Below are 12,364 nucleotides of genomic sequence, written 5' to 3'. Positions count from 1 at the left end.
ATTATGTTTGGTTTTTGGAATGCAAAACATAACCTTTCTCTCCCGCTCTATGGTATTCCAGTGGTTCGATGTCCTCAGACCAGTAAATCAGGTGTATGGACTTTAACATCAATCACAGCTGTAAATGAATTTTAATTGTAAAGTTTGCATTCATCTATGGTGCAATGCTATAAAATTGTACTAAAGTTTAGACAATTTACACTACAAAAGACGCTAAAATAAAAACAATGAAAAGATTGTATAATTAGTGACATATTTAACTCAAAATTTCCATTTCAGTTGTTCTAAAGTCTAAAAATGGCTGTGTAACCATAGAAGACAAGGGAGAGCCTCAGCAGCTCAGATAACATATGGCATGCCAGCTGCATTGTATTATTTGTTGATCTCTCACATGGGTGGGGCTGAGGGAGGTGGGGGTGGGTGGGTCAGTATTGTTTCTTTGAGAACACATTTGAATATAATGGAGTCCGTGACACTGAAATGTACCCAAATGTACCCATCAAGTCAGAATGGTTTGTTAACATAAACTGACTTGATGAAGATCCACTTGGATCTAAATATCACAGTGTTGTTTTGGGACCATAGACGGTGTGTGTTCTTGGTCATGTTTGTTAAGTAAACACTAAGTATAAAGTTTGTTTGTTTTATTCAAAGGTCTGACTGAACTACAGACACTCCCACCTGTGAGTATAGTGACAATGTGGTAAAAATGTAGTTACATCTTATCAACCATTTTTCCTTTTGCATGACTTTAAATTTAATAGATTATTGACTTATTCTGAAAAAGCCATGAAGGCATTTGTGAAGAGCAGCAGGAAGGGGATGTAGCTTAGTAGTAGAGTTGCATGTCTGAGGCCTGGGGGTTCGATCTCTGGGTAATTCAAAGTAGATTGTTTTGGGGAGGCAGTGGGGTACATTGGCAAGGGAAATGGCTTTGTATCGCAGAGATTGCAGGTTCAAATCCCTGGTACATTGTTGCCATTGTTCCCTTTAGGAAGGGTTGTATAAATTATTTATATGCATAAAAATGTAATATTTTCAGGTTGGTCTGGGTAATGACCTCTGCGACTTTCCTAAGTATAGCAGTGCCACAATTTTGACCTCACAGAGGAGTGGCAATTTAATCTCAGAAATTTCAGTATGAAGAGCACTAAAAATACAGTGGTAACCTAGTTTATGGGAATTCTTCTGTCCACACTTAAAATGGTAAATGGACTGCATTTATATAGCGCTTTTATCCAAAGCGCTTTACAATTGATGCCTCTCATTCGCCAGAGCAGTTAGGGGTTAGGTGTCTTGCTCAAGGACACTTCGACATGCCCAGGGCGGGGTTTGAACCGGCAACCCTCCGACTGCCAGACAATCGGTCTTACCTCCTGAGCTATGTCTCCCCTTAAAAATTCTGAAAGACACTATGTGAGTAAACCAAATCACAGAGGATGGTATACATTAGGTGCACCAAACAGCAAGCTAATCTCAAAAAATAGAAAATAAAGAAAACCTTGTATTTTTAGAACACTGGCTTTTTAAACCAAGGTATACAAGCTCTTTATAGGTTTGTTATATTTCTGCACTTGTTCCTTTGTATATTTGTTGTATGTATCTATATTGCTTATCAGTGCTTCTTTTGCCAGGCTGGTGTACGTGACCCCTTGTGATTGGTGTTTCCTAATCCCCTGTCCTGAATAACTCTGGAAAGTCACAGTGTTTTCCCTGGCTTGTAGTTAATACCTCAGCACTGATTAAGCGCGTCTATACTCTAGTTTTTAGTTTTATTTTTTTGAGATGTGTGGGCATTTAAACAATGCAAACAGTTCTAAATCCAATGAAACCTTTGGTCAGAGGGTTAGATAATAATATAAAAATCATGTTCCCTAAATAAATGACAGATTTTATGGGTTCATCACACAGCGCACGGCTTAGCATAACATCTCACAATTCGTATAGGGAAAATAAAAGAGTCTCTATGTAAAGAACTTTCCCCTTAAAATCCTTTATCCCTGCACCTTGCCATATATTTTACTCTTGATCTTGATTGCATTTTTAATTTCTAACACATGTATTTTATATAAAACTGACTAATATAATATGATTAATTTACTTTCTGCCCTAGATTTTGGACAATACTTCAAGCCCCCCTCATCTATATGTGCTTGTGGTTAATGGCTACGTGGGGAACGTCTCGGTGTTCACTAACACAACCGTCATGCAACTGAAGGCCCTGAGCTTCTCCACCATCATCCAGACTGACAAATCCCACTATGAGCCAGGCCAGGCAGTGAAAATCCGGGCCATCTCCATTTACCCAGACGGCAAGGCACACAAAGGCCCCGCAGACATCACCATCAAGGTGGGCAAACAAAGAGTGTGGACACGCAAGACAAAAAGTAAAAAACGAAACCGTGGCAAACTGGAAATATTAAACGGAGCTCGTGTTTAATATCAAAGATCTACTCGTATCTATTTTAAAAAATGTTTTTCCCCACGGCTGGTCAGGATCCCAAGGGGAACTTGGTGCAGCAGTGGCTGCTTGTGGACGGCACCCTGGGTGTGGTGTCCAAGGAGTTCCAGCTCTCCAAAAACCCTCCCCTTGGCATGTGGACAATATCGGTGTCAGTTAATGTAAGCCAAACCTTCATTTTCAAAAGCATGCAAAAAAAAAAAAAAAAATCTAAAAAGTCGTGTTATCCATTGTGCTATTCATTTGATTGTATGTGGTGATATGTAATGTGTTGTATATTTTTCCTTTGATGTTAAAAGACCAAACTAAGGAAATGCTTTTGAACTTGTTGTGTCTTATGATTTGGGTGTGGTATTATCCTAACAATGCAATAATTACTGTGGAATTGTTTCTTTGTGAAATGCAGAAATATTAGCAGAAGTGTTATGTAAAATGTGTGACAGAAATGTATTGTAATCCATTGAAGCAGATGAACACACCTGGGGCTCAATATGTACTCAGTATTTGAAATTCCAATGACACTGACTTCTGAATGTGGGTCGGGGGTATCTACAACATTTCTTAGCTATATCTCTGACCTCGATGGCTGATCCTAATGTTTGTCCTCTTGCAGGGGGTGGACAGCAAGAGGAATTTTACTGTGGAATACTATGGTAAGACTATGTTATAAGAGCAGTGGAAAGGCAAGAACCTTTTTGTAAGCTCTGTAATCTGTTCAATCCCAGGTTACATAGACAATTTAGCTTTGATGAGACCAGGGCATTCAACCCACCTTTGCTAGTCCTCTGGCTATAAACATTGCTCATTTTGTGGGTTTAGTTTTGGGGAGGATATACATGTAAGTGTGAGAACTTCACAATCACTCATGTTAATTATATTATTAAATTCTTGTGTATACACATTCATATTGACGGGTGATAAAGAGAGCCTGAAATGTCTCAGGAGCTTTCATGTTATACATAAAAATGATATATAAATAAAAATAAAGACAATTCTAGAAGCAGTGATGTACAGTTCTTATTGATTATTGAAAGGATCTGGATGTCGAGCATGACAAATAACAGTTAGCACAGACAGCAGACACACTGCGTAATTGGAGAGGAACTGATATTAATATAAACATTTTTATTAAACAAACTGTGACCTGTTGGTGTCCATTGACATTTACTCTGTTGTGTGGCAGAGCAACCTAAGTTTGAAGTGTTGGTGAAGGTGCCCACCGTCATTCATTATGAAGATAACTTGTTTGGAAGTGTCAGTGCGCAGTAAGTCAAATTTACTTATTATTTTTGCCTGCAGTAGTTTTCCCATATATTGATGTTTGAAAAAATGAATAATTATTAACTGGCCATCGTAAAAAAATATACATTTATATATTTAGATTCCCTTGAGGCTGATTTGCTAAAAAAGGGTTTCACTTCTATTTCCGCATCAAAGCCGTAAGGCCGAGTTGACAGTAAGATGATGAAACATATCATTTTTACATGTTAGCTTGTAAGTTATTAATTCTGCAGTAAAGACTGTGAAATTCTCCAGTACTTCATAACTAATAAGATTCAAAACATATCATTTTTACATGTTAGCTTGTAAGTTATTAATTCTGCAGTAAAGACTGTGAAATTCTCCAGTACTTCATAACTAATAAGATTCAAAACATTTATTTTCCAGATACCCATATGGGAAACCAGTACGGGGAGTGTTGACTGTGATGGCTGAATTTGAGTTATATGGCAGCACATTTAGTGCTAATAAGACCAAGAAGGTCAGTCCTCTTTTATATGAGCTTTAGAGTTTCCAGACAACATGTCAAAAATTGGAGAGAGGAACTGTACAGTTAAATGAGTCTTGATTTAAAAATAAAAATAAAAATAAAATAGACACTGCGTCACACTAAATAATCTGTGCTTACCTTTCCAGATCAACGGTTCAGCTGATTTTGTCTTCAGCGATGATGACTTTGCAGACCAATTTAACATGTATGAAGGATCTGTGAGGTCCACGGACAGCATGGATAAGCTCGTTGTTAATGTCACCGCCTGTGTTACGGAGACCCTTACAGGTACTTTAACCAGGAGTGATCTTGCCACAGAAAAAAAAAAAAAACGAACTTTGTGATATAAATTAGATACATAGGTGCTCCTTGGTTACAAAACACAACACTAAAGATGGTCACAATAGCCGCTTTTCCACCGCATGGTACCGGCTCAACTCAACTCACTTTTGGTACCAGGTAGGCTACTTTGATTTCCACTGCAGATAGTACCCCCGTCAATGTAGCTGGACGTTATTAGCGATGCCGCATGAAACGCGTTGCTCTGACCAATCAGTGGTCTGCAGTGTTTTCATGTCACCTTTTGGTATCGCCTCAGCTCGCTTGGAACCTCGACGGAGGTGATACCAAAAAAGTACCAGGTACCAGGCACTATCCACAACCTTTGCCTGATGGAAAACCAAAAAATTCGAGTAGAGTCGAGTCGAGTTGAGCCGGTACCATGCGGTGGAAAAGCGGCTAATGTGGTTAAAGTCAGGCCTGTTTTTGGCATACGCCAGAGATGGTCTCCTAGAGTGCCACAGACGGGTGGGGCGCCAAAGAGATGGGGAATTATTTTGCTGTTATTTATTAAAATGTAAGTCCCCTAAATACACACATAATAAATGGTGTAAATGAAAACGTCCAACTTAATACATATGCATGTCGTTATATAAATACAACAAATTGTTTACAATTCGTTTTTTAGACATTTTTAGACATTTCTTGAAATGTCGCGAACATTAACTAAATGCAGCTGTCATGATATCGCGTCATAGTTTCCAACCTAACTTTCCTTATGGTGGTTTTTCTTCTAGGCCTTAAAAGTGCTACAATTCGTCCTATTGGCAAAGGAACATTTTCTATGAATGCATCATATGTATCATGTGTGATATTTTTTAAAATAGAAGATATTTTAATTGCAGTAAAAGCGATAGGAATGCCACTGCTTTGGCAACAAGTCCCATTAGGCCCTAAATGATCATGATCAATGTTTTTTGAAACGTGTCTATTAATTGTTCAACCCATTTAATTCAGGCGGATGAGAAGAAACAATGGCCTGAGTGTTGGCGTAAATATTTAGTCATGTATAGGCTATGTGTAATCAACACAGGTGAAGATGTTTTGTTGCAAAATAAACCGGCGAGTGGATGAGATCATTGACCTTATTTTTGGGAAGCTAAAATACAATAGAGTTGAATACATGCTTGCATTATGGCTTTGAGTGGACTCAGTATGTTAACGGTGTCTGGTCAGGTGCACCAAAATGGTCAGATACAGCCCTGATCAAAATAATACTTTCTTAATATGCAGGGTGGGGGGATACTCATCAGAAAGTTTTATCTATGACTACCGTTTTATTGTTTTTTTTGTTGTTGGAATTTTATACATATTTTAATATTAAATATTATTACCTGTTGATATATGTCCTGTTTAATTATAGATAGACAGCAAGTTTAGCGTAATATTACATCATTTAAAATTTATGAGAGATGCTTTCTTCTCAAAGGATTAAAATACAACAGAACAATGGTGGTGGCCGTGGTGAACCAGAAATATCACCTTAACTTCTACAACCATCCCAAGGTGTTGAAACCCTCTCTAAACTTCACTGCACAGGTAGGGAAACTTTTTACAGCTTCATAACAAGTCAACTTCTGTCTGGATTAGATTAGGCCTCGAAAGAGGAAACAATAAAGGTCACATTATGACATAATTCTCATGACATAATTAATTCATAATCTCCTGTGGCTGTTCAGTTATGACTAATGTCGTACAATCTTCCTGGAGTGGAATCAGGGCACTGTTTTGTGGTTAGACTATTCCATTACTGCCTGAATGATCTTGATTTATACAGTAGTTCCATGTAGCAAAGCAATAATCAATTAGGACCACAGTCTGTCTCCACTTGTTGTCTCACATGTACTTCAGTCCTGTGCCAACAAGAGGTTGATAGCCTTTTAATCAAGCCACATGTCACACGATTACCCCAAATACATCATCCCAATCATCTATTATGATAACGCAATTACCTCTAATTAAGCACCAATGATAATTGACAGCAATGTTTACAAGCAACACTAAATTGTGCAATTCAGTTCATTTATTTAGGAGATTAGGCGGGGCATTGGTGGCCCAGTGGTAGAGCTCCCGCCTGCCACGCCGGCGGCCCGGGTGCGTATCCCGGCCAATGCCCCAAAACCCAGCCACTGGGGATGCGCAAGTCAGTGCATTCATAGTGCCGGTCCCAAGCCCGGATAAATGGAAGGGTTTTGTCAGGAAGGGCATGCGGCGTAAAACATATGCCAAATCAAATATGCGGATCAGGATGATCCGCTGTGGCGACCCCGAACGGGAACAGCCGAAAAATTAGGAGACTAGGCACACAACAGTATTCTTAAATCGTAAAAAGAATCGGTTTTAATTTTTTTACTGTAGAAGTGGGAAATGCATTAAAAAGAGACATGTAACATTTATTAACTGTTTATTTAAATAGTTCATTATTATTAGTATTATTATTATTATTATTATTAATAATAATAATAATAATAATAATAATAATAATAATAATAATATAGTTTTCAGCAGATGAGCTGTATATTTTTAAAATTTTATGGCAAAGTGGTGAATGCCTTGAACACAGTTAAAATGAAAATTCAAGGTTCTAAACTTTGTGATAACGTATTTTGTCATAGTCATTCATGATGCCATGTCCATTTGAAGAGACACATCTTTCTGTATTGACAGAGCTTGTTACAACAGACAAATATCATTTAGCCTTTTCGGTATGAGTAAGAAAGATTGCCTCTGCTGTATTGCAGAAGTCACTGCAGTGCCATTTTCTTGTGAAAAGAATTTGAAATTGACAAATTGGGTCTGTTTGGAGGGTTGGCATGACAAGTCTGTCCACTTTCTTGGTATCAAAAATCTGAATATTTGTTAACTGGTCAACAGAAATAATTTGCTAATTTCTGAGCTGATCAGGGTTATAATACATCACAGGCAATTCATGGCAGTAAGGTACAATGTATTGGCAAGGAAGATGTTCCAGTCTGTTGTGATGGATTTTTCTTGAAGAACAAATACAATATGTGAAACACAATTGTCATTCCCATTTGATTTGTCCCTGACCACAGATATATGATAAGTTGTTTCAATCAGTTCTTTCATTTTGATTTTATACAAAGTAGCAGTCTACAGCACATACTTTGTTCAAAGCTGTCTAGCTGAATTGCCCCTCTGTTTATAGCAAGGTTTTTAAAAACGCATTCAGTTTGGGATTGGCTATAATTCCTTCCGTTGGAGTTTTCACATTTATGAATACATCCATCTGCTACTCAAGGCTGTCTTCTACCCTGGTGACATGATTTCCCCTTGGTGTTGATCATAGTCTTCAATTAACTGTTTGCTTGTTTTTAATGGTCTATTGATATCTTCATGGTGTGATTTATTTTTATATTGCAATGTGCGTAGTGTACTTTGGCAGATACTTTGTGTTCTTGTGCACACAAATACATGCTTTCCGTAGCGAGTGCGTTTCACGTTCCATTATTGTTCACTGTCTGTCTTTTTACTTTCCGGTATTAGGTCAATGAATAATTTTCATAAGTCACAATTGAACTGCATAATTACACTCAAAAATGTTCTGTTTGAGTGTCTAGTACCCCTTGAGGATAACAATCGAAATGTGAAGAGACACACTGGTGGCCCTACTTACAATAAATATCAGTGAATACATATGTTTGTTTATGATCTTTTTCTTTTTATGTTAGCCCCTTCAGTTCCCAAAAAGAATGCGTAAGACCAGACAAGAGAATCCCAAATAACACACCCCTGCTTATCTATATCCATAGGTTTTTCACTGCATGTGTCTATAATTGTGATATGATTTTGATGGTAACCAATGAACACCTTGTTTCAGTAATGTAATTCAAACTAACCAAGGCGATATGAGCCACAAAGTATTCATTTTGCTTTTTGAACGCTCACTGATATCTTATGGTTATGTTTGCAGCTGAAGGTATCATTATACAACCAAAATCCATTGACTCTGATGGATCGGGCGACCAATGTTATCATTAATGTGACTCAGAGAAGATATCCTGAGCTGAGTAGGACAGAGTCAGGTGATATGGAAAGCTCCTCCCTGCACCTGAGCCTCCCTGTGCCCCAGGATGGGATAGTAAACTTCCAGTTTCAACTTATGGACCAGGTGTCAGTGCTCACCATACTGGTGAGTGCTAGAATTTTTTATTTCTCATTTTTTTTTAAAGAACAACTTATATTTATGTTTTATTTAAAGGCGAAGAGTTATCAGTTTCGACTCGTGCAAGTGTTGCTATAGAGTTAATAGCACAAAATAGAAGAGATACTTTCTCCTCAATATCACTGTGATTCATTCTACATTTCAATCAGATGAAGAGCATCTATGAGACATTCCATTTAAGATCTTGAACATCTTGAACAGGACACCATCTCTTCACATAACTGCCTTCTCAGGCCTTGGTTCCTTCCTTGGTTTTTAAATCTAGTTACTGCAGTCTGGAATGGTTTATTTTTGTCTTTATGCCCAAAGATTGTGATCTGTTCTTTTGCCCCCCAGTTACAGAGGTCTAAGTTTAGTGTTTAAGCATGGTTGTCGTGGACTGGTTTGGCGTTTTGGTGTGATTCTTGCGATCTGGTTTGCTTTTTTAGGCCCAATTCCAGGGCACAGTTCAGACCCTGAATCTCTACAGGGACTACTCTTCTCCCAGCATGTCCTACATTCAGATCCACAGGTCTAACTCTCCTGCACATGTGAGTCAGATACAAATCAATATTTGTGTGAATTTTTTGTTGATATAATACATATATACATATTATAATAACATATAAATGATAACTATTTATTGTGTGGCTTTAAATGAAACTGATGTGTGCTAACAATTGAAGCAACATTAAATTTGTATAATTTTAGGTTGGGAATCCTCTTTGGTTCACTGCAAATAGCAGTTATCCATTAAGAGAGTTTCAGTATTTGGTAAGTATATGAGACTTTGTCTATTTTTATCATTATAACCTTTTCTACCAGGTCTAATATTGATATTACTGTACATAGCTGATGACCTCATCAATTGTACAGAACTGCTCAATGAGTACAGTGTTCTTGAAAAATCTGTTCAAAATTGAAAATAAATGCTTTACTGTATCAGCTGGTGACCTCAGTTTCTCTCCAGGTAACGTCCAGGGGCCACTTGGTAGAGACAGGGACGGTGACCTCCATGTCCTTCTCCCTGACACCCAAGGAGTCCTGGGTACCCCTGGCCCACCTGGTGGTCTACAGCGTCCGCTCAGATGGCGAGATTGTCAATGATGCAACGTCTTTTCCTGTTCACCAGTTTCAGAGGAACAATGTAATTGCATATGAATTCTTAAAATAAATTAAAAATTGCTTCTGGATAGTTTCCTGGTTTGGATGATCACTGAAAAGAAAGATTCACATAATTCCCCTGGGATTATCAGTTGTTCATCAATACGTTACACAAATTGTAACTTGTTGATCCTCCTGTTATTGTAATTTATTGATAGTCTATTTGGTGTTTTTCAAGCCTGAAAGCGCTATATGCTTTACAAACATTTCCTATGAATCAATGTAGGGTATGTAGTCAATGTGTTGTGTTGGCAGGTGTCTCTGAACTGGAGTCAGGCCAATGTGAGGCCAGAGCAGGAAGTGTCACTCATGGTGACGGTGACTGAGCCCAGGAGTCTGGTGGGAATTTGGGTGGTGGACAAGATGACAAACTGCCCTGAGCTGAGCAACAACCTCACTGAAAAGCCGGTGAGAAACTCCATTTGGTCAGATAAAAAATCTGAATTGTCCTGAAAAAAAACAATGACAAAAACCATGATCATGTACATACCTGGGTTAAATGGTCTTTTACCCTTAACTTCTAATTTAGACTTTCATGCAATTGTGAGTGAAAGATAAGGACAATGTTAAAATGTTGGTCATGGATTCTGTTGTAGCATCGGTTTATACCTAGAGCAGTAAATATATCTTGGCAAATAACTATATACTTACAGATAAACTCAAAAATATTGGTACAGTTATGTCAAATCAGTTGTTCTTCCTCTGTACTAAACAAATACTATTTTGCTAAATTTGCAATGTCTGCATTTATTTCATGTGTTTTTTCAAACAGACATTGAAGAATTACAACAATGCCATTCAATGAGTCAAATGTAAGGGGTATGCAACTAAATATTGACCTTGCAAATCATTAAAATTGTCAAAGCATACTTTCTCCCAATATTTACATTGACTTGAAACAGGGGGACTTAACTCATTGAATGGCGTTGTTTTATATTTACTCGTTTTCCTGGTTCTGTTATTGTTATATCATCATTTGATAAAACAAAGTTTTCTTTGATAGTCATTTGGCTTTTTTTGCACCCCTCACAACTAAACTCTTTTTTATTTACCAATCCATTCTGTGACTACGGTTTATGTTTGAAATATTCTGTTGGAAATTGCACAAATTAAAGTCTAGTTTCATTAAAAGCAGAACGAATGAATGCACTTCAAAAACCTGACTGACCAGTTGAAATGTAACCCCTTCTTTTGTTCCACCCTTTCTGACAAGCTGTAACAGTATCATTTTTTGTATGTGGGTGTGGGATATTGCAGGTGCTGGGGGGACTTACTGAGGACAATATGGACGAGAATAATCTTCTGTTTGCAATGAGTGGTGACCCCTTCTCCACTTTCAGGGTAACACTGACATGCAGACAGTCACGCTGAAAACACTGATATGGCTTTTTCCAAGTTGTATTACTTTACATGTCCAAATAGCCCCCAGCGTTGATACTTCCACGTTTGTCATTTGCTGCATAATGTAGCCTACCATTCCTAATTAGCAATTAAGCATTCACACTGGTCTTTGTGTCTTCACATTTTGAATGAATGCAACCGCCATTTTGATAGTGATTTTGTACATGCAGATATATTTTACCTGCCATGGCAGTAAAAATCATCATCATACAAGTTTTCATTCTCCAGGCTGGCAACATCATGGTGTTAACAGACGCCACGTTATCTCCCAGGGAGCAGTTTGAAGTTCGTAAGTTTAAAATTACTATTGTTATTCAGACACAGTAAACATATTTCAATACACATGCATGCCTTATACAGTTACCTTTTTGATTATCTTATATACATATCATGTTTTAAACAAATCTGTGATACTGTGTGCTACTACACCCTCAGGGTCACAGAATAGGACCAGGAACTGTGGACAGAGCACAGTAACATTAAACTTAACCTCAAAACCAGGAAGCCCCCATGGCTTTGTATTGTGTTTCTGAAATGAGACCCCTGGCCCTGAAGTCACATTGGATCCCTCCCAAGCTAATGATTTTCTGCTAAAGAGAGTAAAACAAGGAAGTTTACTATTGTGACAACATGACATGAATTGAGTCAGCTACTCGTTTTTGGGGATCTTCTTTACTTTGCAAGCTAGCTCTCTCACAATCCAGTGAAAAGGAGGACTAATTCTGTTAAAATAATGTCGACAACGTATTATTGTGCAGTAAAAAATGTGTGCTTTAGCCCCATGCTACTCTCCTGGCCAGGCTTTGCTATGTCCTGATAAAAACAATGGAAAAAGAGGGCATGCCATTAGCCCTGATTCCTCCAAGCTCTGGTTTCTACATATAGATAGTAGATAAGAGGCAGATTAGTTTTTTCCTGACGTAATCTCACTACAATTCTGACTGTTATTATGGCACATGTATGACTGTCCATGTCCATGACTTTAAATGCATTTAGTTGGCTGGAATGGTGTAGGTGCAACTCCTGTAACTACAGGACAGAGGCATGTTTAAATGACGCGTGG

At 37.9% G+C, this 12,364-nt stretch overlaps 1 protein-coding gene across 1 annotated transcript in view; it reads left to right on the top strand.

Annotated features, from left to right (window-relative positions):
* LOC118211416 (CD109 antigen-like) overlaps nt 1-12,364 on the top strand; it is a 32,091-nt gene that overhangs the window by 5,633 nt on the left and 14,094 nt on the right. Inside the window, exons 4-18 of the mRNA XM_035388613.1 lie at nt 655-683; nt 2,114-2,350; nt 2,497-2,622; nt 3,075-3,114; nt 3,645-3,726; nt 4,130-4,223; nt 4,379-4,520; nt 6,001-6,110; nt 8,506-8,724; nt 9,186-9,287; nt 9,448-9,510; nt 9,707-9,883; nt 10,156-10,308; nt 11,158-11,241; nt 11,530-11,590. Of these exons, the coding sequence (XP_035244504.1) occupies nt 655-683; nt 2,114-2,350; nt 2,497-2,622; nt 3,075-3,114; nt 3,645-3,726; nt 4,130-4,223; nt 4,379-4,520; nt 6,001-6,110; nt 8,506-8,724; nt 9,186-9,287; nt 9,448-9,510; nt 9,707-9,883; nt 10,156-10,308; nt 11,158-11,241; nt 11,530-11,590 (1,719 nt within the window). The remainder of the gene's footprint in view (nt 1-654; nt 684-2,113; nt 2,351-2,496; nt 2,623-3,074; nt 3,115-3,644; nt 3,727-4,129; nt 4,224-4,378; nt 4,521-6,000; nt 6,111-8,505; nt 8,725-9,185; nt 9,288-9,447; nt 9,511-9,706; nt 9,884-10,155; nt 10,309-11,157; nt 11,242-11,529; nt 11,591-12,364) is intronic.

This window comes from Anguilla anguilla, chromosome 1 (genome assembly GCF_013347855.1).
Source record: "Anguilla anguilla isolate fAngAng1 chromosome 1, fAngAng1.pri, whole genome shotgun sequence".
NCBI classification, from domain to species: domain Eukaryota; kingdom Metazoa; phylum Chordata; class Actinopteri; order Anguilliformes; family Anguillidae; genus Anguilla; species Anguilla anguilla.
This window is presented reverse-complemented; position numbering and strand designations above follow the sequence as displayed.